Below are 27373 nucleotides of genomic sequence, written 5' to 3'. Positions count from 1 at the left end.
AATGTCCTGCTTTTGGTTTAACAGAAATTTAAGAAAATCTGGCGGGGAAAAATATTGTCAGAAACAGGGGCCGAGGGGAGGTATTGCAGCGATTTAGCAAGGAAAATAAAAGCGCAGCTTAAAGCGCTGTATCGTGCGAGAGAAACAAAACCAAACAGCAGCACCGATTCAGAAAGCCAGAAAGCCTCAGAAAAAGAACAGCTCGGAAGGGCAAAGCCCCAGGTACGGCTCCAGGGGAGCCGCGGCAGGCAGACAGCAGAGCGACCTCGGTCACCGGCGGCTCCTCTAGCTCACGGCGTGACGGACACTCATCAACCCCAACAAAATTCAGGGTATATTGCCTCAAGGAAGGGATCTACACGTGCTGATTACAGTACCCGCCCAGCCTGGGGTCTCGCCACACCTGCAGCCTCCCTGGCTGAGAAAGATCCCCCTTCTTACTGGGGATCTGCCTTACAATGCAATCAGCAGTTTTCTCTTGTCCCCTTCCCGACACCATTAATTCAATGTCAGGCTTTTCCCGCTGTAGGACCTGGCAGGCAGCTAGGAAAGAAAATCCACTGAACTCTCCCTTCGTGACAGGTTCTTTCTAGCTACTGGCCCAGGAAGGACATGAATGGCACAAAAGCGCCGAGGCGCCTCTAAGTCCAACAACATATATGGCATCCAGAACGTGGCAAGAAAAGCAGCATCTGGGTAAAAGCAGAGCAAAGAAAGCTCCCAAGGTGTTTTCACAAAGTGTTATTTTCAGCCTAGCTGCCAAGAAAACAACATTTTGGGGCGGCACGGAGAAGAGGTGACAGTTTCAGCCCACGATGTCGAACAGGGAGGTTGCTCCAGAACAACTCATTTGAGACGACTCGCTGTAGCAAGCTGTGATGAGTTTCTCGTTTCCTGAGCGTACGCTTGCAGTTCTCAAGGCAACAGGCAGGCGAATGTCCGACTGGAGGGCAGCTCCTCGGCCGAGGTTTAGGATACCCAGCTCTGGTCTTCTGCTGAGGCAAACGCATGGAAGAGGCAAAGCCGCAACTGCAATACTGTGAGGAGCCTGGGCTGTGCCAGGTGCCTTTAGCTAATACAGATAACATATAATTGCAGTCACCATGAAACTTCCTGGCTGGAACTGGCTCCAGATGAACAAAACTGCTGGACAAATCACCAGCTAGGGAAAAAAAACCCAAATCAAAACAATGCAAAAACCAATGCCTCTATTTAGTAGACAATAATGCATTTTTAAAATATGTTTCATTATCTAGATCTAATGGAAACACTTCTCAATGAGAATATTTTTTTAATTGGGGAAAAAATACTTTTGTGATTTTTAAAACAAGTTTCCACTTGACAAGTAAAAAAAGTGTTATGACTTCTCAAGGTCCTACACATACCTTAATACGGAGGTGTGCTTTTATCCTAAACAATAAATGTAACCGCCAAGTCTGCATTCACATTAAACCACAGAGCTGGTAACTCTGAGATGCATACCAGAGAAAAAAAAATGCCATTTTTGTACCCTCCACCATCAAGAACAATGTTGTGTTGTGTTTTGTTTTTTAAGTTGAAGAAAAAACCAAAACCTTAAGGATAAATGCATCGCTAACATGCAATGGGATCCTGTGCAGAGTTAAACAGTTAAGAGGTCTGAAAGGAAAAGCATTTCAAATCAACGGCTTCTTTTTACCTGGTAACTACAGATGCTTAACAAAGTTTCACTCAGTGTTTTGGATTAGTCGCACAAATCAGTTTTGTGAAAGGACCAATGACATTAATAATAAACAGTCAGTGCATACTGGTAATAAGTAGCGCGCAACACTTTACAGAAAAGACAATACTCGGCCTACAGCAAACTTGTCCGTTGTTCCTGGGCGATACAGGAGCCTGCTCTGTTTCTAGAAGGGTACTTCGCAGCCCGCACTCCTAAGGCCATTTGCAAATTTTACCCGTGTCATTCCTGTAATGAATCAGGCCATTTTATTTTCGCTGATATAGTGCTTATGATCGTCTATGGCTGTCAGTGCACGTACAAAGAGAGTGCGAGGTTGAAAAAAGCAGGATCTCAAGCAGTTTTAAAATGTAGTTTTAAAGTTGTAACCTAGCTGGTAAGAAAAGTCTCCTCCCTTGATGACAGTGCAGATTCTCTTCCGTCTCTACACCACAGAAAGTTATACTTGACACGATCGTTTCTCCGTAGTGGACAATGCTGGGTAGTGGTAGTTGGTATTAGGTCAGCTCTAATAGTTTATTCTCCAAGCTCACACGTTAAAGAAAATCTACTAAGATGTCCTGATGAGTGGGGACCTTTCATCTTCCGTACTCTGTAAGAAAAAAAACCGCAACACAGCAAAGTTAAATGTGGCACATGAGAGCTTCCACGGTGGGGAAGCTGGATTGCCGAGACTCCAAATAGGAAAGGAAAAAGCTCTTGGCTCCTACTTCTAAGTAGAGTTTCCTGTAAGGGAACCAGCACTGCACTAAAAAAGCACCAGAGGGTGGATGGCAGCTTGGGCAGGGACCTCGAACTCATTGTAGCACCTTACAGATGATGGAAGGCCATAACCACCCTGGTGGGAGGGGGATCACAAGGAGAGCTATAATTAGCTGAATTACTTTTGTTTGCAGCAAAAGCAACAAAAGCAATGTAGAGAAAACATGGAATTTAGGTGTTCCTTTGTCATTTTAATCCCTGTGCAGTGTTCAAGAACATGCAAGAGAGCTGGTATGAAGCTAGACATGCAGGGTGGGGCAGGAATGCCTCGGACAGGGGCCTCAGGCAATGGGACAGTTTTGACTCTCTAGCTGAGAGCCAATAACACAGGCAGGCTCAAAAGCTCAGAGAAAAAAGTACCAGTCTCTCCTGTAAAGGAACCTGACGTAGAGTCCTGAGCGCATCTGCTCATGAAATGCTTCCTGGGCATCCAGAGAGAAAATCGAGAATGAAGCCAAGAGAGCCAAAGAGCAGCTGCTCAAAGCCACTGCCGGAGGAAAGAAGGCTGCAGACCTCACCGCCAACGTGCCACCACTGCTGCCGCTGCCATCACACCCCTCGTCACACTGGAGATGTGACGGCAGTGGGTCCCACTGACTAAGACAAAGCATATGCACGGTGTGGCCGGGTGCTCTGGAGGCAGGCGTGGGGCTGCTTTCTCACACTGTTAGAAAGTATTTAGGAAACATCATACAAGCAAGACCACACTAAGACCACAGCAATGCAACTACAAGGAGAAAACAGCCTACTAGAGTACCCAGCCTCTAACCAAAGGATCCATAGTTTGTCTCATCTGAACCCGACTGCCTTGCCTATTAGGGTGAAATTTTGGCCTCAGCTTTCAACGTGACTAGCAACCTTAATGCCAGCATGTCATTTTGTGACAGAACTTTTCGTAAATAAATGCAGAAACTAGTACTGTCTGGATAAAACTTCTGCATGCTGTTTTGTGTAAAATTCATCTGTTCTTTGGTCATAAATTTGCATTATGATTCTGAAAAATAATCAACTGGCACAACATAATTGCTTCTACTGAGAACACTGTCAGATTGCTGGCTGACTAAATCTGTCCGTCAAATATGGTGGACTTCTGCATCTTATCCTTCAGGGTCCTCTAGACAGGCTGATTTTTTTTTTTACTACTGTTGGCAAGGGAATTAGGCACACAAGATACGACCTGCCTTACCATGTTTCTTATATTAGCGCCATTCCTTTGTTTTGGTGCATTTATTCTGAGTCTATTAAAACTTCCCTTCCCTAGAAAGGTCATTTTAAACAAAAACAACAGATAAAAATGTTTATGTGCAGAAAGACACCGAACAGGTAAAATCAACGAAAAGAAAATAAAATACAGGCAGATGTACAGTAAGCAAGGTCAAATTCAAATGCTACTCACCTCTTCACTTATTCCCCGGGACCTGCACACGAGCACAATAAAAACAATCCCAAAAACAATTCCTAAAGCCATGATTACGAAGGGGATTCCAGTTACAACACTGGCTTCCAGCAGGACGTGCTTGAGTTTGCTGGCAGATGCTTCATCAATCAGAACACTCTGGAGCAGAGAGAGATGAAGAGAAAAAAAAGATTTATTTCTGTTCTTCCTTTATATTAGACTCTGAAGGGTAGGGAAACAACACTCCCACAACTCTCCACCTCTGCTTCATTGCTTCTTGATATATTTTCCCTCTAAGAATTCTTAGCTCTCCTCGTGTGGCCAGAGGGATCATCTAGCCTGTATTTCAAAATAAAGCAGTGATTTTTAACTCTCAGTTTAGGAATGGAATAATATAGGCCTGCAGTAATGGTATACGTCATCGAAACTGGTCCCCTAGAGTCCTCCCTGAATCCAACAAATTCAGTGATGCACCTACAGCCCGGGAATATTCACAAAAGACTACTCAAAAAAAAGATGTGATCTTGTGAACTCTTGCCTCCTTATCTGAGCAGCCCTTTTCCTCATGGCCAATACCTTTGAAATTAAAAGGATCGTCTGACTGAGAGCGTTTTGCAGGGCTGAACTTAATGCTACGGTCAACAAGCAGCAGGAGGATGTTATTTAAGGAACAGCAACAGCTTCCTACTTATCATTGTATAAAACAACAAGAAAAACAGCATTTTCTTTTCTGCTTAGCTCAAAGACAGTATTTTTACAAGCATAAACATACCACAATGCTGCAAAGAAATAACAAAAATATTTACCTCATTTATATACATCACTGGGAAAATTAGCGTTCGGATGTTGCCTGTTTCACTGTGTAAAAAAACCAACAGTTAAAAATTATGGTTTTGCAACTTTTCAACTTCAGGGTTTTGAAGACAGATTATAATAGAACAATGAACGAGGAAACTGTCCCTAAAAAACCTCTGGGCTGTTCCTTTTTATTGTCAATTTTCACCTCCCTTCTGGAATAGAACAATCTCAATCTCCAAGATGAATAATAAATTCTGGTTTGGGAGCAATGGCGTATTTTGGAACTTGGTGGGGAGAGAAAGAGAGGGATCCATAACAGGCTCATTAATAACCGACTGAATGACAGATCTGTGCCAGTCAGCAGGAATGCTAAGCTAAGCTGATGTTGAAGGTTACTCATATTTGTAAAACACAGAAACTATTGTCCAAGCAACATGCGCACAGCAGCAAAAAAACCCCAACATTTGGCACACATGAAATAACAGCTTACTCGTAAATCGTGTTAATGTAACAGCTCCTGGGCACTAGAAAACAAGGTGGTGCTATTCTGAAGAAACTCACCGACTCTCCCAAGAGGACTGGGTAGATAAAATACTTCTTTTTTACTTATAATATATAGCAAAGCTGTGCCAATAAACATCAACTCAGAAGCTGAGTAGGAAGAATAGCTATCACACAGCATTGTTGATGAGTAAAACATGTCAGAAAGACACAAGATGAAGGGAACGGTATTTCTGCACAACTGAGCTGCAGTTTGGGGACATCCCCCTCAGACTGGAACACCCAGAAAACCAGGCAGAAACCACTTGCAACAAAGAAGAAATGGGGCGTTTTACTCACATGTTACTTGGGATTGTACACTGTTCCCATTTGCAGGGTTGTACGGACTGCCAAAGTTGCAGTACAAAGATTTCTCTTTGTCATACCAATGCAGTCACAGGCAAGGTACTTCCCTCCAGCTGATCAAATGAGCCCTCCCTCCTGAGTTTCAGGTCGCGCTTGCCTGCTGTTGCGAGACATACCACTTGGTCTACTTTTTGTGCTTGTCGGGGAAAGGCACGGGCAGCCCTGTCTGGGGTCATGTCTTCTCATTTGGTTTTTTTGTGACCACTGCTGAGAAATGATGGTAACTACAATATTATTGTCTCCTAAAAGCTGTGAGGAGTAGGATGGCATGTCCTCAGTGCAGCGAGTAGCCACTCTCCGAGTTCTAGCTGCACTCCACTGGAAGGTGGCAGACTTCTCTCTGAGCAAACAAACCAGTGTGATATGACTGATGCCATCACAAGCACTACGTGGAACCTGTCCATAACATCTCGCTTTTCTTGAATAGTCTTTACTTTGCAGATGGAACTGCAAAATCTACTTGACTTGTGAGAAGAGAGGATACTGCCACTTGTAATTGAGATTTGACTACATTTCTCTCTCTCTCACTTGCTCTCTCCAACCAATATTCCATCTGAACACTGCAGACAAATTAATTTTGAATATCAAATCAGATTTGAGATATCCACCCGGCAGCAGTGGATACTTACAAAAATTCTGGTAATTTTCTGACGTGAACATTGATTTGCATCCGCTTGGCTGCTTGCAGGACAAGCCCTGTCAGCTGGGGAATAAAAGAAATCAGAGTGTCAAAAAAAAAAAAAAAAGCAGTAAACATGAAATAATAGGAACTGGGAGAATACAACCTAGTATTTACACTGGTGTGGACTTGACAAGGCAAGATAAGGCCCACTTAGTGATATTATTTATCTTCCTCCACCAAGATACTCTTGTAACTCATATACCTACATTCCAGTCTGCCTCTTAATTAAGGAAATGTGAAGAGGCTGCAACAGAGATAAGGGTGCCATCGGGCTGTGCTGTGCAAACTTACACTTGGGCTACAGAGAGATCGCCTTTCTTCCAGATCCAGCTGTAGTTCTAGAAAAGGCCACCACCTACAGCTGTTTGTTCTGCTTTCTGAGTACTGTTGCAGAGACTCTGTGATCTCAGCCACAAGACAAACCTTTCTTTCTAAAGGGTGAAAAACAGATACTGACCAGTCAATGGGAGTGTACGGCCACAGAGATAATGAGCGTGAAACGCTTCTCACAGTAATGTCACCACCACAGTAACAGTTGCCATTGGATGCACAGGAATATTTTCCTCATTCCAGCAGCAAAATTTAGTCTGCAGAGTGGGTGGGAGGGGGGAGGCGCAGAGCCCATTTTATGGTAGGAGAAAAAAACTGGGTAAGTAGGAGCGGGGTAACAGAAAGAACCTGGCACCAAACCAGATACCAAGCAGCATCTGCACTAGACCTTAAGAGAGGAACTATGCAATTTCCTCCTGCTTTAGCTACACATAACAGCTTGATGAGTCAGAGTACTCTGTTTCTGTAAACTAGGCAGGTCGTGATTTTGCTCTTTCCCTCGACCTACATTCGTATGTGTGGACGTAGAGACCGGTGTTGTACTGATTTTAGCTGGGATAGGATTAATTTTCTTCACAGTAGCTGTTATCAGGCTATTTTTTTGGAATTGTGATGAAAACAGTGTTGATAACACACGGATGTTTAAGTTATTGCTGAACAGCGTTTACACAGCCTTAAGGCCTTTTCTGTTTCTCACACTGCCCTGCCAGTGAGTAGGCTGGGGGTGGGCAAGAAGCTGGGAAGGGACACAGACAGGACAGCTGACCCAAACCACCCAAAGGGATATCCCATACCATATGACATCATGCTCAGCGATGAAAAACTGGGGGAGAAGTTTGCCAGGGCTTCTGTTGCTCGAGGACTAGCTGCTGGTGACCAACTGGGATTTTTTTGCATGACTTGTTTTTCTTGGTTTTGTTTCTCTTTGGTTTTTTCTCTCTTTTTTTTTCTTTAACTTATTAAAGCGTCTTTATCTCAACCTGAGTTTTCTCACTTTTACCCTTCTGATTATCTCCCCCGTCCTGCTTGTGAGGGGAGTGGTGCTTAGCTGCCTACCGGGGTTAAACCACAACTGTAAAACCACGGACCATCAGCTACAAGCTCCCTTTATTTCTGACATTTCACGGCGAGAATACCAACAACTCTGTAAACTTCCATGAAAGACATAATCGCCACGCTTCGTATGTATCTCTCCTCTCATGACTCCATGCTGTCTAAATTGAGTCCAACATCCACTGAATCTTTATCGATTTGCTCTCTTGGTCTACATACCTAGCTGCTTCAACTTGGGGAAAACACAATCAAGATAATACCCAAGTGGTTGGGATGGCAGGGTGAACAGGAAAAGTAGCCTTATCTGCTTCTAAGAAATATTTTAACCCCTTCATCTCATCATTACCAGTCTGATGGCATCTCTAATTGCACAGGCACAATGGGAAAAGTATTTTAATTCTTGCTATCCAGCAAAGTTTGCTCTATACAAGCAAATACAAATAGATCAGTTCCACAGAAACTAGTACAGCTTCCCTGAGGTCAATGGGACTATGTCGATACACACCATCCAAGAAGGTGACCTAAACCCATGTGCTTGGATTCACCTATATAACCCTTTAAAAAAGGCTGCACTTACAGGATTGATGTCCAGAAACGTCTCATGATATTCCTTTTTTGGATGCAAGCCCTCTATGTCATCTATAAACTTTTGATCTGCTTGGTAAAAATGTGGAGCTGATAGAAATATTGGAGCACCTGGAATGTGAAAACATAGAAAGTCACCACCTAAAAAAGGCAGAGCAGGATTTGAGAAAGTCTTTGAGGATCTCAAAACTCTTCCCACTGTGCCATTTACAGTGAAAGGAAAAGTCCATTCTGGAGCTACAGAATCACCACTCTGATTCCCTGTCTTCAGAACAAGCAAATTTTCCCGTGTGCAGCATCAGCACGGCTTCATGTCTCAAGCTTGCACCATTTTCATTCAACTACTCAGATGTGACAGCTACCTGGATAACAGCAGAGGGTAAATGCCCAAGCTGTTCAGTATGGATCCTGGTACTTCCTTCTGATTCCCTGATTTAAATCATTGTTGGAGCAGAGAGCATCTGACAGAACATCTCCTCAGGTCACTACTGCATTTTACAACCAAATGATCACTTGTTGGTGGCCGATGTCACTGAGCACAGTTATAACCCTACAGGCCTCACCAAACTGTCCTCATATATTTCAGACAGAAAGGAGAAATATGTTCCCCGCTGATGTCCTTCCAGTCTGCTTCCACCGCCTGGTAACGTACCTTGCTTGCAGACGCTGACGTTGAGGACACCGGTGCCAGGGCAGTTTCCTGGTGGCACACAGAATCCAGCATTGTCTGGGTTAACCGTCGTGTTGGCAAATACCATAGCAGAGGGCACAAAGCGGTAAGTTGGGATGCCTGCAACGGTTCCTGAGCTGTCGTACACCAGGTAAAAAGATCTGCAAGGAAGAAAAGCCAGACCCAGATTTGTTAGTCCTGAGCACACACTGACACCTGCTGCAGATGTCTCTTCGCTGATGCCTGTGTATCAACTTAAGTTTACAGCAGGCTACAGGTTTGGTTTAAGCCCATTCCAATGATCTTCTGTATTAAATTTAATAGGCTTTTGATCAGCAAATACACTTCTTGTCATTCTGCTGCTGCATAAAATAGACGATCCTGTGCCAACTGTGCTGCTGCAGGGACACTGATGCCTGCCTTCAGCATTTCAGAGTCTCACTCTGGTCCCCATGTTGTATTGCGTGTTGTGTGAGACAGTGCTGGTACGTGCTACTGAGAGGGACAAGGAAAGAAACGTAGTCGTGGAAGACAGAACAATTTGGCAAGTCCTGAATTCAGTGTAACGCACATCTGTATTGATTTAAATAGAGAATTGCAGATCGTTTTTTTTCTTCACAGACAGGGAAAGGGCAAGGGAGGAGAAAAGGTAAAACGTAAGGAAGGAACACCGAGGTTTTCTGCATCTTGGTGCATTTCAAACAGCATTATGTCAAGTCATGAATCTCTGAAGAGGGCAACCTGGGTTCTCTAAAAAAGCAGGGCACAGAGGAAGATTTTGGAGGAAAGCAGCTTCAGGCAAGGTTCACATAAATCCTTCCACTCCCCTCATTACTAGCCTTGCAAGGCAGTCCAGTCTGTCTTTCTAGACATCTTCCAAATTTTCACTTTATCTTTATTTTGAAATAGCACATCCTTAACTTGATGCAGATTGGGGGTTTTTTGGTGTAATTCTCTCATCCTTCATACCATGAATAAATGCAGAACACTCATACTGTTAAATAAAATCACGGGATGAAAAACACCAGCCTAACATGAAACCTGAAGAAGAACGGACGTCAATGCTCTGCTTTAAAGTCTGAGTCACATTTTCTTCTCCTTACCTGCAGAAATCAGAAGAAAAGATATAAATGTTCTCATCTTTGCTAATCAGTGGGTGAAAGGATGTCCCATCTGTTCCATTGATCATGTTACAGGTCTCTGTTGTCCACCAGCTCAATGACCTGAAGAAAACGAAGCAAAGAGAGTAAGGCTTAAAAGATTTTTGAGCGGGGGTCAGGCGATGCCGGCTCATGGTCTAAGCAAACGAGCATCAGACCTGTACAGCGCTTAGTCCTCTTGCCTCAGCTCCGCTAACAAAAAAGGGGATTAAAATGGGTTTAAATGGCATCTATAGTCTCTTTAAACTGGCGCCAAGCAAGCAAGAATACGTCTGCAAGAGTTCCTGCCATATACGTAATTGCTGGCAGATGTTTTGTTTAATGGGAGAGGGATGCTTTAGGTAGTTCATCTTTGGCTTTGGGTACAGAGCAGTGTCTGGGAACACTGGCTGCGTAGATGCGGGAAAACTGTCCCCACAGGTGGCTGGGATGGGTGTCCTAGAGGAGGGAGTGGAGAGAGGGTCACCTCTGCCAAGGGGCAGTCAGGGATTCAGAGGTGAGTATTCACAGCAGCCTGCTCGCTAAGGGCCGGGGCTGTCTTTCTTTCATAGTTATGTGACACATGCCAAAATACTGGGGGGCCGGTCTGAAGCTACAGCTGCTAAGAGCTACCGCCATCCTCAGAATAAAAAGACCCTTTCTTTTGTAAACAATGCTTATGTTGATCCAAAATGTGAAAAGGGGCAGATTTTAACAGAGGCCACACCACACTGAAAAACTTACTCTTTTCCTTTCCATTCCACAATCCTTGAGAAGTTAAGGTAGTTCGTTTCCCCACTTAGGAAAACATATTCGCCATCATCGGTTCCATTCATCTGCGAACAGACACATGAATTTTTAATCACTCCGCTCATTCTGTAACACCTGGCTGGTAACTACAACAGGGTGGCAGGAGTTTAAGGTGTCATCGCTTCAAATCCACCCTAGGAGTGATGGACTCCCCCGGAGGTAAGTGCAATTCATTAAACTCCACCTTGAATATAAATGAGGTGGAAGTGACTGCGCTAGATTCTTACACCTCCCAAGTGAAGGAAATGTGACATTAGATCAACCTTTTTTTCCTTTGAAATTTGCCATTGAAAAAAACAGCCCTTAACAAAAAAAAAACCCCAGAGAAAATAACCTGAGCACTGCAGATGATCTCCAAGAAACAAGGAGGCCCCACAGCCCAAAATGACGTGCAACCAGAAACACTGTGGAAGCCAGTAATGGCTCCAGCACAGAAGTAACATGCAATTTCAATCAATTACTGAGGAAATTGGTTAGGAAATTTTGCTAGTAGTTTGCACAACTGGCCCCACAAAGCCCGTGTTATTCAAGTGAGCACAGGCAATAGTGGAGTGGTTTACATCCGCCCCTGGAAAGCTTATCCATAGCTGATAAAGGGAAGTCAGATAAAACACTCACAGCTGTGCTACCAGCCAGTTCCTAGACACAGCCAAACTGAAGAGGGAACATCCTTTTGCTATCCCTGCAGCCTACCTCCTGGCCTCAGTCCAAGCACATCCTTCTCAACTGGCTGGCGATGACAGTCCAAACTCTGTGGCAATGACATCATTCCCCATCTAAAGCATCAGAAAGTCTTGCCTACCAGTTACCTTATTAAAAAGACCAAACACTGGATCGATCTCAGGATGCAGAAGATGAATGGTTGACAGGAGCCTGTCTTTGTAGCCCCACAGTAATTCATGAACGGTGCGAACTGTAAACAGGGATTCTTGGTACAGAAGCAGCAGCACCTCTGTGGCAAACTGAAGAGGGGTTGACCTGGTCCACTCCATCGCAGTCTGCCAGGGGATTGGAATAAGGGAGCAATGGTCAGATTTATTGTAGAATAAATCATACCAGCTGCATACAAACACAGACACACAGACACATTTCAGCATTGCACATGTTTCAACCTTATTTTCAGCTTCATTATTTCCACTCGCGGCAAGTAATGTGCTGGCTAACAGGTTCTTCAGCTTTTCTCCCACAGGGATGTGCTCTTGCAGATTCCCGTTCAGCCTGGCACTGGCACACAACCAGCTCAGTTCCATGCCATTAACTGCCATAGTCTTAAGAATGGATTTTAAGTGAAATGTGCAAAACCGCTTTCTAAACAGCCTGAATTTCACAAGTATATTACAGCTAGAGACGTGCTGTGAATTTCACCCTTAGGAAGTTACAGTTTACATTTTTAAAAGCCATTTTTAAAAGATAGCCATTTCTCCAAAATGCAAACAATACCAAAATGTATTTCCTTTCTAGCTGACAAGCAAAAGCAAAAGAAGGGAATATTCCTTGGGTGAACCAGCCCGTAGTTCTTCTAGTACTGCCTGTTACTGTACATCACAGTCAAAAATCTGAACAAGAGATAATACTTACCACCACTCAAATGCCTGGGAGGAATTGTAAATACAGTGACTGTATTGTCTGCAACTTTTAGTAAGCTGAGTCCTATCTACTACTATATACAGTGCATTTATGTATTCATCCATAAAATCAGATAAGACATTTTTGGAAATGCTGGGGGAAAAGTAGAAATGAATGTACCCTGTAATTGAAGTCAATTAAACTAGTACGAGGAGTAAAGGCTTAGTTACACAAAAAAGTATTTTAGTACAGTCTAATTTCCTTTGGGAGGTATGACAGCTTTAGATCTGCTTGTTCTCAACCTATCCCTGCATGAGACAAAAAATAATGGTCTACTTCTGATCACCAAAATGAGACTTTCTTTGCAGAGTACTTTCACTAACACAGTTTGGGGGCACATGTTTTAACTTTAATTTTATTCTGAAAGCACCTTATCATTCAGCTGTATCTGAACCTCCTCTGCTATCATTTTTTTTTTTCAGTTTGAGATGCAGACTTGGAGGCAATTTTTGCAATTTTGACAAAAACAACCCCAAGCATTCCAAACTTTCTCATTCAAAAGTCAGAGTTCCTCCTATGCATTTACCTTCACTAATTCCCTAGTTTCACTTACTTACTCATGGAAACCCAACAAGCCTCATTTCTGCTCGTTCCTGAAGTGTATGTCAGCCCTCAGCGCAAGAGTGAGGCACAACACTACAGAGGCGTATGGCGAGGGAGGAACGTAATAAAAAACCCCCACAACAGTCCAAACCAAAACTGAATGCAGTATCTGCCCCGGACGTAAGCTGCCTCTCTCGTTCTTCAATCACGTTTATCTACCACAAAGGGAGAGACAGTATGAAGCAACAAGGTGCTAGTTATAAAGTGTGTTAGGATGATTTCCCAGCAGAAATGAAAGAGAACTCACCACTGCAGGAATGTTAACTGTTCTAATCAGGTCCACTTCAGGGTCTCCAACTGACTTCTGAGGTTCAAACACATACGTCTTTGGATTCAGAGCAGATACTTTGGTACCGTTGTCCAAAAACTGAACGTGTACTCTTGGCCTGTATTCGCTGAAAAACAAGAGAGTTTTTTCTCTCATCAGGTTAAACAAGTACACATAACATTAACTGCAATTAACTTATGGCTATTCTACTGCTTTAAGCACATAAAGGGTGGGATTTTCAGTTCATTAGGAGCAGATTCATTTTTGCTACTGCTGCTGTCAGCAACAGAACTCGCCTTTGTGTCAGTGTAAGCTGAATCAGACCTCACAGGGTGCTTCCAAAAATGCCATCCCACATGTTAATTGCACTTTTTATTTTTGCCTCATCTTTAAAAACCTCCAAGGAAAGACAACAATTTCAGACAGTACAGAAGGATTTACAGGCACTGTATTATGGGACTGCCCTTGAAGTACAATTTGAAAACAAAACTTATGCCTCTTTGCTGCAGGCAAAATTCACTCCCAGGCAGAACAAGATGTAGGCTTCATGTAAGTCTCATTAATGTGACCTAAGAACCTACCAGCATCTTCCTGCTGGCTTCCAAGTACTTTGCGCTAGGACTTCTGGGCTTACATGTGACACGACCACAGAACAAGGCTCATCTTAGCTCTTCTCCTTTAATTCTCAGGCAGGAATCCTGGACACGACAGAATTCAACTGAATTTTTGCTGTGAACTACTCAAGCCTGGGAGGTTGCTTCTGTTACTGACTAAGCACTCAGACAAGCAGCATGAAACTCAGGATTGCTGACAAACAAGTGCCACTGGCAAGAAACATCAAATGCTACCTGCTGGCCTGAAGAGGAAGTCAGATCTTAATTACCGTGCTAACACATGTCATAACCATAACTCAGTCCGTTGCCACTACCATTTTACAAACAAGAAACATACAATTCTGCAGAACTGGCTGGCTTAGGCTCAAAATGAGCTATACATGTGTCTTCAGCAAACCCAAAAAGGAAAATGGGAGGTTGTCTGCTCATGGCATGATCCTTTTGGCGTACACATGAAGTGAAATGCACTGTATTTACACTCACTCAAGAGTTTTTTGACTTTTACATTGCTTTGCTTCCTGTGTAAATTTTAAGTCCCAAGATGTGAAGGTGAATTATTCTGCAAGACCCTGTGCTAAGATGTTTTTCATTCATTTCAGATCCTAGAGCCTATCTTGGCTGCACTAGATCCATCAATGCAGCTTCATGACAGGCTGTATTACTCTGGTTCAGTCTTTCAAATTTAAAACAAACTGGAAAGGCCCGTGAAACTACTCTTGTTAGAAACCAACCATTTCCCATCTTCCTTACACAAACAGCGTATCTACCACTCTTCAGCATCCCTACCACCTAGGAACATTTTGGTCTGGCAACACTGCCAGCTTGATTTGGCAAGAGCCTCTTGTACGGCAATCTACTGTATACCCTAGGGCTTGAACTGAGGGGACTGGAACGGACGGTCGTGAAGCGCCCTCCCTAAAATAGGCCAGAGTTAACCCGAGAAGCGTCTCCAACTCTAAAAGGGCCGGAAAGGAAAATAATACTCCCTGATTAGGGATACGAGTAGGAGGATCTCAGATGTTAAAGACAAAAAGCTGTAAATGTGTGCAAGACCGGACAATATTCAAGTGTTCTTTGGGACTCAGTAGACTGGGGCAGATAAGCACCTTGCACTTTACAAGTAATTATTTTATACGCTGCAAATTCAACTCCCAGGATTTAAAACCACAATCACTACTACATTTTTGTTACAGAATCTACCTCTGCGCTAACTGGGTTTACCATGCATGTTGGTCAAAACTATGAATTGCAGGAAGAATATGCAGGAAGAGATTATATTTAGCCGCCCTACCTCCTCTCTGTCACTCATTAGATTTTTTTCCTTTGCTTGTCTGGGCCAGTTCACTTCCAGCCTTTCTCCCCCATATCCTCTTTTATAAAAACACTGAGCCATGCACTTCGTGTTAGGGCATTTTAGGTGTTCTGCCACATGCTAAACCTAAATGAGTCTTTAATGCTTTGCTACACGGGGCCTGTGAGACAAACTTGGTATTTATTCTCTGGCTTGAGCATGCAGTATGTCTGCAGACTTCTCCCTCTCCTCTCACATGCCTCCTTTCTTCCTCCACCCACCGCTGACAGTCTGGTAGAGTCAGCAGTGACAGCTAGGCAAGGATTAAAGAATCTGCTGGAAAAGAGCACTCCACTTTCTAACTTTCTTCTATCAGACAGAGCGCAGCACAATCGAATCCTGTTCAGACATGTCAAAATCAGGCTAACCAAACAAGCCAGAAGTAACTGAAACACACAGCGCTGGAACGCCGCAGCCTCCCTCCCTCGCACTGCACTAAACAATTCAGGGAGAGCCTGCGTCGCCCGAGCCGCTCGCAGCCAGCCCGCGGCGCGCGTTGCAGGGGAAGGCTCTCCCAGCAAGCCACAAACCAGCAGCTCAGGCTGGGCCTCCCCTCGGGCACAGACCAACCCAGCCAGCTACACCACCAGCCCGGTCCATCCCACGGAACTCCTTCATGGATAAGGTGCAGCTTCACAAACCAGGCTGTGCGTGACACCCAGAAGACACTCGGAGCTAAGGAAAGGGAAAAAAAGAAGCTAGCAAAGGGGATTGAGTACGAGGGTGCAGAGGAGCATGGGCCGATCTGGTTTCATGTAGCTCTATTACACCTAGAGCTGGCCCTATTTATCTTCCTGACAGAAAGAATGCACTGCTGACTAATTATCAGGATTATACTACAGAGACCTGAAGAAAAGCTTGGGAACTTGAACGCTTATGTATCTTCTCTCCAGCTCTACTGTTTTATCTAATACAAGGTATTTTGCCAAAGGACCAGCTGTAGTTTGCCAAAGCTAAACAGATACAGTACTGAAATACAGAGGAGACAGGGGAAAAGATTAATGGCAGACGGTGAAGCAAAGCTGAGATGTGGGAGGAAAGAAACAGAAAGGCAAGACATACTGCAGAGACCAAGGCTACCACAGAGGCTCTCCCTTTTATTCTATAGTATTTTTTTCAAATACTACTACCATCCAGATTCTGATCATTTTGCAGCTTAGGTAAAGACAACTCCTTCTGGCATTGAGCTGGTGACCAGTCTGAATGAGCCTGTGTGACCAGAAGTGAGACTGACAATGAGAAATCAACCTTTTTGCCGTGCTTCTCATACCTCCGTGACTTCAAAGACCGTAACGCTTCCTGCCACAGGACTGCTCCTGGTTTACACTGCTGCATGCAGCAGAGCAGAATGAAGCTCTAAACAAAAACTCATTTGTAAGGTGACTTTAAAATCTCCCCACGTGCAGCAGACTCAGACTGTTCAGTGCGTAGCCATACCACGCAGAAGGAGAGTTCAAGAGGCTGGATAAGCTCCAACCCTGTACGTGGCCTTAGTAAGTCCGGCTGTCTGTAAAAATGTAGATATGTCTGAGTAGGTTTTATAGTGAGGGTTGGCTGAGGAAGATCCCTGTAGTACCACTCTCTAACTGCTTTTCTGGCCACATTTTTACAAATGTGAATTGTGCAACTTCATCTAGGAACTAATTTCTGAGTGAATCACGCTTTTATGCAACATTCCTCTCCCCAGACTTTCCAACATCACGCAATCAGTCACTGTTTTTTCTCTCATAAGACAGTAGGCCAGGATGCAAACAACCTCCTCTGTGTTCACCAGCTGAGGAACAGCAGCACGCAAGCAAAATCTCGCGCAAAATCTGACAGAAGTCACTGGCTTAATCTGAAACTGACTGCAGGTTCTCCAAATGTCAGTCTAGTTGTACTGTCTGGGTGGTGTATGACCATGCTCCCTTGAATAAGCTTTTACTGACACATTTACAGCTAGGTTTTCTCCTAGAATGGGATCCCAAGCATTCTGGATCCTACTTTTCGGCTTCCTCACACACAACAGGTTTAGTGAAATGTGAAAATAGTGAAATGGTCCTACCGGTAGGTGTATGGCCCTATTTCCTCTACAAGAGGAGTATCGCCTTGAAGCACTTCTAAAGGATTTGTCACATTAAAAAAGTAGAACTGCATGTAGACTGGTGGAGGAGGATCCTCCCAGGCTTCAAAGGTTTCCGTGCCGTTTTTCAATACTGTTCCCTGAAACAAGAGAAAGACAGATTAGCTGTTAATGATAGCCGCTGTATGATATTTATAGGAAAGAGAGGAATTCTATGCCCTTGGAACAAGCACAGGCAATAGAATTCAAGACCTCAATTCTACAAATGCGTATAGATATGTTTTGCTTTGAAGCATCTCACTAAATATCAACAAGATCAGACACACGCCGCAATGTCTCGCAGGCTAGGGGCGTACGTTTGTTGGGTTTGTTGTTCCACTTCTTCCCACAAACGCTTCTGCCTGACATTTTTCAGAATGAAGACTTATCAGCTATTACACAGGAATCCTGTTGCGTTTCCTGTATCAGCAAAAACCTAACCTGGTGTAAGATACCACGAAACATGCCAACATTACAGATAAAAGCGGAACCCAACAATGGGAGGCCAAGAGTCCCTGAGAGACACTTCTTAGGAGCAACAAGGCCAGAAAAGAAGTTTAGATTCCTTGCGTTTATGATTTCTCTGCCTAAGAATGTCAGATTCCAGTAAAGCTGTGAGATTCTGTCTCCAAAGCAATCAGACTTTGTTCTTCAGTGGCCTGTGAGGAAATGTGACAGAAAATTGCTTTCATGTAGGCATCCTGGGATTTGTGCCTTTCTGAGGTCTCTGAATAGGGCAAAGATTCTTCACCCTCTGTCTTTAATTACTTTCCTACAGCAATGAAAGTGCATGCATCTCCAGACCCATGGACTGGCAGTCTATTTTGTAACCAATAAAATGTGGACCTACAAACGAAAAGCTATAAATCATTATTTTATGACAGAAGCACTTAAATAATGAATCAGCAATTCCTTTACCTACCAGCATATACATGTTATACTGAAAGTCACAACCGTATCTTTATGTAGCTTCACTAGAAACATATAATCCAGGTCTCAACCCCTCATTTTATTACCATTCCATTTTAGATAAAATTCACCCCAACTAAAAAAGCATCACCACCAACATCACCAAAATCAAGGCGTTCCATATAGTTGTAACACTGGTACTGCTACTGCTTCAGTAAAGAGAAATCTGGCTTGCAGGGTGGAATTTTCAGGAATAAGCACAGACAAAACTGTATCTTTGAAAACCATATCACCTGTCGGCGGAAGAAGGGGAGGGGGGGAAATAATTTGCAAGTAAATGGGTCTCATCAACACTTGCTCTTTTTATTCCTCTGAGAAAACAAGTCAAATATTGTAAGTGCAAGCTCAAAAGCAGGGCAGACTGGACAGCTGCCATTTCTTGCTTACTGTTTATGGGGTCTTAACTTTATCAGCCACAGTTGCCTCAGCACTCATTCTTCGCCTTCCCACTTAAGGAGCTGTTTTCTCTCCATATAGATTTTAATTTTGAATGATGAGATAAAGAGAAGACTGTTTCAAAGAAAAACTTATTGGCAGGAGCTCGGAATGGCAGCAGTATTGCTGAATAGCAATGAAAGCCAACCCAGCTGGTAGCACCTCGCAGTTGCAGACTGCTTTCCTCTGAGAATTTCAAACCACGTATTCTGTGCACACCACAAAAAATAATGTATTTTAGACATGCTTCAGGAGCTTTGTGCATTTCTTTGGAACTACCAGCACCTCGTATGTACTGTTTCCTACACAGCCCAATGCTTTCGATCCTGTTTTCTTGCGATCTATGCCAAGGAGGCTCATCCCTGTATTCAGACAGAGCCCTCCTGAAGTTGGTTTGTAGGATCAGGAACAGAAAATCTCCCCAAATCAGGTATACCGTTTCCATGATGCCACCATAAAGGCTGGGAGTGAGGCAGCAATGAATTTAAGACACCTACAGATGACCGTGATAGCTTTTCTCCATATGCAAATAACCACATTACAAAGTCAATTATTTCAGAGGTGGTGGTGTAGCGAACTACTGATGTCTGCTTCCTTCCTAAGTTGTATGAAGTTCACATCTTTCACGTGCATGAAACACAATGAGTATAAGCTTGACAGTGATAAACTGAGTAACTATTGCCTGTCTTGACCTGAACCATCCCTATCTAGGAATTTGAACTGTTCCCTAACAACTACTAAGCATATTCAGGGCCCCCATCTGGTGCTCAAATGTCGCTCATAAGAGGCAACTAAAATGAGAGATTATTACTCAGTCTAAATGTGCACCCTGGTCATATTCATTCCAGTTTTAGGCTCCAGTCTATCCTTTATGACACAGGGATCACATTTACGATGTGCAGGGAGGCCATCTCCTCTGTCCCACTCTCCTGAGCTAGACTGAAAACAAGAAGCTCCCCAACTGGATGTAGCATCGCTAAATGTAACGTGGGTTTCTACCATGCTCTCTCTATATACACATATGCACCAGATTACATGCAAAGAGCATTAATAAGAGGGAAAAGAAGGAGCTTTTCTCTGGCAGGTTGGTTTAGATACAGGCTCTTGAGATTTTGAAATCATAAGTGATCCCTTGGGAGATGGGCTAGAGAGCAAAAGGGCAGTGAAACAAAGTCATCTGGTGATTTTTTTCCTGGATCTGCATGACACAGAAATGACGTGTCTTTTTATAGCTCTGTACAGTGACAGCCCCAGTTGTAAACTCAGATTCACAAACTTCTGAGCTGGATTCAGATAGACTCCTGTGAAACTCTCAAATAATAAAATACGGTAAGCTCTCTTCTTCTATTTTTCACCAAATGTTACCAGGGATATTTGGGTCTATCACATGACATTACACAGCCTGGACCTGAGAGAAAAATACGAGCACATATTTTTGAGCAAAACATATGTTCACGTCCCTCAGCTGATGGCATTCAAGTTTAGCTCTGATGACTTTGCTCCATACCAGAGTAGGATCTGATGTTACATGACTGGGATTGCTTGTTTTTTTGCCAGAGCTTGTGTTCACTACTAGGTTGGGCAGGCTGTAAGATATTAGATCACAGGACCGCTCTTTAATCTAAAATATGTGAAAGATACAGCTCCACTGTAGTTATTGCTGCTGTACTGTGTAAGGCCAGAGAATCAGATCTTTCCCCTTGATACATTTATATGCAAGAACAAGAGACACAACTTAAAGTATACAGAAACCTCAGACACTAGTCCTGCCGGCAGTACCCTAGAGAGGCCTCGGAGATCCTGTCTCAGAGAGATGCAAGTGTGTACCTACTGCAAGATCACAACCTAAAACCAGCGGACAATACGATCTCCTGTCTTCACTCAGAAGCAGAGCAGAGGTGTGCTTCACTCCACTTCCCAAGTGGAGTCCACACTCAGTTCAAGTGTACCAAAGCATCCTTCCCACTGATTTTATTTATCATGCCAGTCCTGAATTTGCAGCTGTCGCATTCTTCAGTGTTTTCTTGTCTTGACCACACTTCAGACAAAGGAAAGCTTCCCCTCCCAAATGTGACTGTTACTGGCAGTGACAGTGGGGGTGGGAAACTGTACTGAACATTTTTGGAACCTACACAGAAAATTAAATTTCATTTTTTTCCCTGAAACAGAAAAATGTTCTAATTCCAAGACATAGTTTTATGCCTTCATCTATGACAGAACTTAATTGCAACTTTTAAGACAAGTGATAGCGTAAGCTTTCAGACCAACATAAGCAGACTTCTCTGATCCTGCACCTTGGGAATGGTCTGCTCAAAAGGAGCACTTCAACTGATCCTTCATCTAAGCCTCCACACTAAACTGTGCTGGGAGCTCTAGTATTTCACATTAAACAACAACAACAACAACAACAAAAGATCAATACATAAACTAAATCAAGAGACAAAATATCTTCCCTGTCCTTTTGGGTCCTAAACACTCCAGGCAATCCAGCTCTAGAGATGGCTGGCAACAAAAGTGCAGTGAAATTTCCAGGGGTTAGAAGACTAAGCGTTTTCTAAAATTATCAGTGTAAGGTATGGGGCATAAAGAAAACACTTGAGGTAAAGGACTGATTGCCCAAGTTTGGAATTAGGTGCATAGATCAAAGGTTGTTATATTCACAAACTGCACGCTTATGGCAATAAAATACATAACCATATAACCAACATATAGCATAAGGCAAACACTGCTAGCAGCTAGGAAGGCCTTTCTCCTATGGGCAGCTAACTTACTCTTGTTCATTACAGTTTTATTTGATGGAGTTTCAGGTGCTAGCCCCTGACAATGAACAGATATTGGACAAGTTAGACATCTGATCTGGCATGGCACTCTAATTCACAAAAAGCCAGTAAGACTGGCAAATAAGACAGAGAGTAAGTTGACAAGATTTGAATGCCTTCCAGGAAAGGTGCTCCCACTGTCCTTGTCACTACACATCTGCCTGCTGATTTGCAAGGGGATGTGAAGTCTGATGCCGGGCTGGATTCCCCACTCTTCCCACACCCGCTCTGTATCCAAAAACCCTGCGTTTGGCTTGAAAGCACGCAGCACACAAATCCCCTACTGAAAGCTGACCCATCCTCAGTGGTTCACAGGACTTGGGTTTGGACACACAGGTGCTTCAGCTGCTCCAAAACACCGTCCTGCATTTCAGCTGTAGTTGAGACTGCAAAGACAGCTCTTCACTGCAAGTCAGCTCTGTTTCAGGACTGCTGGAAAGCCCTCAAAGGAACACGAACTACCTGTCATAAGGGCAACCTCTTTCCGCTTTTGCAACTCCCCCAATGACAGAGAGGTTGAGGTGGCTAAGAAGGGTCAGAGCGCACAGATAACATTTCATGTCCAATGCCCTGGACCGCAGAGAGCTGGAAAAGCTCAAGTCTTGCCACATTTCAAAGGCAAATTGAGATTTGTCTATTTGCACAATAAGCTGCATACATGGTTACACAAGAGACAGCAACTTTCTAGACTACACACAAATGAGAAAAAGCTCACGTGAGATAAAGCACATGTGGAAAGCAGCTGAATCAGCAGAACGATGGGGAGTGCACTGCTTTGGGCCTGAAAGCTGTACTTCTGCAGTTTGTGTGTGTGGCTCCTGGAGGGAGTCAGTGGCTAGCACAGGGAGCAGGACACTTGATTCTGTGCAATCCAGATGTATGCTAGCATGAGCTGAAGAGAGGTAAGCAGGAAAAGACTGAGCTCTGGCAACTTTATCCTGCATTACTGAAAGCCCTGCTGAGCAAATACCAACTTACTCTTACATAATCAACCATTAAGGGTAAGGAGCATGTAGCTAAGAGATAATACGCATAAGGAGGATCACGCCTAATTCCTGATAGTCCTACACTCTCCCACCAAACCATTTTTTTTTACCCCACTGCTCTTTTGATAAGAGCATGAAATAGACTTGAAACTACAAGTTCTGCTGTGATGCAGAGAATGACAGACTCCTTTCCAAAGAGACCTAAGATCTGGGAGAAGGAACTGCACATGCCTATGCAAAGCTGTACTGATTTGGCTTGGTTTGCATACAACTTTGCATACATTAACACTCACATCACTTCACACCTGGCTTTCAGACTGCCTAGAAAAGGTATGGGCTGATGATCAAATGACTTCAGGATAAGCCATCCATTACCCATGCTACGCTCCAGCACGGCAGAGGCACATACCTGCGAACAAACACTGTAGGAGTAGCTGTATGAGCGGTTCCTGAAGAGCAGCTGACACACCGGCAGGCTGCACGACAGCTTACCCTATGGTAGCCTTTTATTTTCGGCTGTCCCCTGAAGTTTACAGGCACAATTCAAAGTGCCACAACTTGCTTTAAGCTGACTGCCAACCTAAAATTGCACTCGCTAAACCAAACTGATTTAAGTTAAGACAATACAGCTTCTGTGTTAGGAAATGCTCCCTGTCAATACCTCAAAGAAAAGAACAGTACATTGGTTAGGACATCACAGGGGATCAGCAGACTTCGGTCACCAGTTAGACAATAGCACTGGTCAAATCCCTTCATTTGTTAGCACGCTTGGTTTCTCTGTCAGAATAACAGAGAGGATGATATTCCCCAGACGAGGTAGATAAATGATTGTTCATTTACATGCTTCACAGGTATTTCAGGGGACTTACTAACACTAACACAGTTGTCTCTTCTCACTGGACCACCGGATAAATGCAAAAAGCCAGTATGAGAGAGGAACAAAAGCTTAGGTAGACCACGAACAATGAAAGGCTCTGCCTCCGTAACAATGCCAGGATGGGTGTCCCTGAAGTGTGCTGCAAGCACAACAGGGTGAAATGCCTCGCTGTCATCACCCAGCCTGGGAAACTACCACGTGTTTCAGCCCATAGCACCTCTGGCTCTACTCCAGAGGCAGCAGTAAATAGAGCAGCAGAACAAGATACTGTATGAAAGCTGCAAGAAATCTATGATAGGGATGGCAAAACAGGAGGGGTGCTTTAAGTGTCCCCTGCTCACCTCATGTGCTGCTGCTCTGGAGAGGGCTCCTCACTACAGGTGCTGCCCCACAGTCAGTAAAGCTGCCTCAAGAGAACTGATTTTTTCTCATATTCACTCAGTTTTTACCCAGCCCAGGCCCAGTGCAGCCTGACCTCCATCCTGAGCCCCAGCCTAGCCGGGTGGTGCAGGGCAGGGAGAGTTCACTGCCCAGGGATGCTCCTGCCCTCGCCCAGCCACTGCTAGTGCAAGGAAGGAGCCAGACAACGCCACCCGCCAGCCCCCCTCCCTCCCTCCCTTTCCTCCCAGGGTTATTTTGAGAGGGAATAAACCGGTCAGGAGGGACTGGCGTGGGAATCGGGCCGTGCTCTCACCTCCTTCACCTGCAGGTCCACCACTGTCTGGAAGACGTGTGCTACCAGCAAGGAGATGCTGGCGATGAGCAGCGTCATGGCCAGGACCCCCACGGTGACGAGGCACAGCGACTTCATGGCTGCTGCCGAGGAAGGGACACGGGCGCCGCCGCCGCTGCCACAGCCACCGCCGCTCCGGGCCGGGCGCAGGGGGCGGGCGGCCGCCTCGCCCCGCCTGCCGCCGGGCCGGGAGGAGCCGCCGTCGCCGCGGTGCCTCCCGCCCCGCAAGGCGAGGAGGGTCCGGTCGCTGGAGAACCGCTTCTCCGCGGCCGGTGGCGGGGTGGGAGCGACGGGAGCGACCGCAGCTCTGCCAGGGAGAGGTTTTGTGACCCAGGTCTGGCAGGCCCTTGCTCAGTGCACCAGGCTGGTCGCCGCACCCTGCTTACCGGGAAAGGAAAAATGTATCCAAAAATAATTTGGTTTTGTGCCTGTTTGCAAGACGAGCTCCCGCTGGCACGGCCGGAGTCTTCCTGTCTGCTGCGGATGGATCTGCTAGTGCGCGTCTCCCGATGCAGCAGGCATCTTTACAAGGTTTTCTGGAAAACAAGCAGAAAACCAGCTACTCTTCTGCAAGATGATTAGGGAGAAATTTGAAGGGAACACGAACTGCCTCTAGACTGAATTAAGCTTCACAGGGGTCAGATTATACCATGATTCAATACAATTCAGCTTCCACTAATACAGTTAAGCCGCTCCTAAGAAATAAACTGATGTACTCATGTCTCTTTTAAGAGACAGTGGGCACTATTGCTCCACCTTCCCACCCATAATCACCTCCTTGTGCACTGCTGGCAGGAGGGAAAGATACCTGCAACAGGGGCTTTACCAGCAATGGATGCTGTGTTAATTGCTTTCCATCACGGCGTTCATATTGCACAAAAGGAAGGAAAGCCTCTGCGATACAGGGCTCCTGCCCCATAACCATAATCAAGCTGCCAGCAACACTAGCGTTTCCAAAGCCGTGAGTCAGTTCCCTCTCCTCTTGCCCTTCCAAATCATGAGGCTGGCAGCTTGCCATCATCAGCCTGATCCAAATAATGCCTTCCCTAAAAGAGAGCAAGTAGACCATCAGATGGATTTCCTGCTAAAATGGGACTGAAGCATTTTCCTTGATAAATACTACTTCCTGTAATTGCAATTGCAGCGGCAGTATTATGTTACTATTTGCATTTTTCTTTCGCTTATGAAAGGTTATGAGGTCATATTTCACAGTTGTTTGGAAAACTGGAATTTTTGTGGCTCCACCCATGCAGTAAAAAAAGAAAAGATTGGTCTGGCAGCTTGTTTTCATTTAGATTCCCACTTCGAAGTGGTGTTCTTAGCTCTGTTTTATCATCACCTCTCCAAAAAGCAAGCAACAGAGCAAATAATTAGAATCCGTTTTTGAAGGCTAATTTAACTATAAGCAATAGAATTCTCTGCCTGGAAAAAATCTTCCATGGGAACTCTCCCTCTGAAACCATAAACTTTCCCTTACACCATAAAATATTGGCCTTTGGTGGGGACCAGCTGTAGTGACAATTTTTACAAGCAGATGCCTCCTCCTGCAGCATATTAAACATATTTTCCACGGCTGCTGAAGCAGTGGAACGGAGACCTCTTTCTCGTCTCACCTGAAGTAGTTTAACTGCTCTGTGACTTCTGTTTTTTAGTGAGGATATCCTGATGCATGCACTCCAATGTAAATAACAAGCCGATCAGGTCCGTTGTCTCTAAATCAGAGATAAATACAGAAGAACAAGAATAGATAGCAATTCTCCAGTTATGCAAAGCCATTGTTATCATAACTACTTTCCACAGGCATGAAGCATTTTTTATTAATGATGTTAAAGAGCATGCTGTTTTATCTGAGCGCTGAAACCCTGGAAAATCAAGAGAAAGGAATATTTAAGGAATTTCAGCAATCTGAGATATCTTAAGCGGGAGATACAATTTTTTTTTCAAAGGCTAAATTTGGTTTGCTACCGCAAAGGATGAAGGATTCTTGCAGTCCATGAGACCACTGCAATTCTCTTAGCTGAACCCTGGCATGAATATTTATAGATCAAGCCATGATTTCTGCAGAATTTTGGTTTTGCAGAAATTGTTTTGGTTTATTTTGTCATAAAAATCTACCCACGTGATGCACAGAACCCCATCGTTTTCCATACAGATTTTCTAGATTCTCAGTCTGAATTACTTTCTTTTTTGCAAATTATTTTACCTTTGGAAATCAAGAAACTGCTTACTAGCAATGATACATTTAAAACATTCCCATGAAGAGTGACTCCACCTCTGAAGTGCAGCATGGGAATGCAGTGGGTGCACTGCTGGCTCAAGGCACAATACTGTGTCATAATTACAAATCCCTGAAACAAGCAGAGGCATATCTTCCCATTCGAAAATCACAATGATATTACAAGGGGAAAAGGCAGATAAGGCCCACATTCAGGAAAACATGTAAATGTGCTTACCCAAAGAAGACTTCACGTCCTCATCCTTTTTCCTTTCTTACCCCCTTCCATTAATCTTCCTTATCCCCACTCCTTTCACTTTTTTACTATTTAATTTGCCATTCCCAAGAACCTCCGCCACTTAAGATGACAGTATTTACAGAAGTTCATGACAGTTACTCTGCTCATGTGCTACACTGTTGTCTTATCTCCATTGTAAACTCTTGGCGCAGTTTTTTTTTCTTTTTCTGTTATTGTACAGAACCCATCACAACTGGGATCCCAGCCGTGGTGGGCGCCTTGCACTAACACCATAAATACAGTGAAAATAATAGGCAAATCCTACTCCGTAAAATGTACCAGGTGCCAGCTCCCACGCTGGGGCCTCACTGACAATCGCTTAGCGAAAAAACAAAGGCAAATTGATACTTGGGACAGATTGTCCCTTTCCTGTTGAGCGCCATTCCTCACGCTCGATGGCAGACGCAACAGGCCTGCATCCATGATGTCAGGATCTGTAGGAGAGAAGCATATCAAAATGGATGCATGTTGCCAGGACCCCTTTGGAAATGTAAAGTTGCAAGGGGTGTGGAGGGCAGGTAAATCAAAGAACATTGAGTTGTTAGGGTCTGGAGAAACCAAACTGTAGGAGAACACACCAAGCAAGCAGTCATGGAGTCTGTCACAGAAAGCTGCTGTCTCTTGTTC

At 44.2% G+C, this 27373-nt stretch overlaps 1 protein-coding gene across 3 annotated transcripts; it reads right to left on the bottom strand.

Annotated features, from left to right (window-relative positions):
- Nucleotides 1–1271: 1271 nt before the first annotated feature.
- SCARB2 (scavenger receptor class B member 2) lies at nt 1272–24375 on the bottom strand. 3 transcript variants are annotated; one of them, XM_075150383.1, is made up of 13 exons: nt 24195–24375; nt 17358–17515; nt 13328–13475; nt 11661–11849; nt 10786–10877; nt 10006–10125; nt 8885–9063; nt 8225–8343; nt 6212–6285; nt 4685–4736; nt 3879–4037; nt 3669–3739; nt 1272–2312 (listed from the first exon to the last, which is right to left on the bottom strand). In XM_075150383.1, the coding sequence occupies exons 1-12, from the start codon at nt 24309–24311 to the stop codon at nt 3710–3712; spliced, it is 1437 nt and encodes a 478-aa protein (XP_075006484.1). In that variant the 5' UTR covers nt 24312–24375; the 3' UTR covers nt 1272–2312; nt 3669–3709. The 3 variants fall into 3 exon arrangements, with proteins under 3 accessions (XP_075006484.1, XP_075006483.1, XP_075006485.1); XM_075150382.1 differs by lacking the exon at nt 3669–3739 and having other exon boundaries at nt 24195–24373; XM_075150384.1 differs by lacking the exons at nt 1272–2312; nt 3669–3739; nt 3879–4037; nt 4685–4736 and adding an exon at nt 5547–5682 and having other exon boundaries at nt 24195–24369.
- Nucleotides 24376–27373: the final 2998 nt, after the last annotated feature.

This window comes from Calonectris borealis, chromosome 4, assembly GCF_964195595.1.
Source record: "Calonectris borealis chromosome 4, bCalBor7.hap1.2, whole genome shotgun sequence".
Classification (NCBI taxonomy): Eukaryota; Metazoa; Chordata; class Aves; order Procellariiformes; family Procellariidae; genus Calonectris; species Calonectris borealis.
The sequence above is the reverse complement of the archived record's forward strand: the minus strand, read 5'-3'. Positions and strand labels throughout refer to the sequence as shown.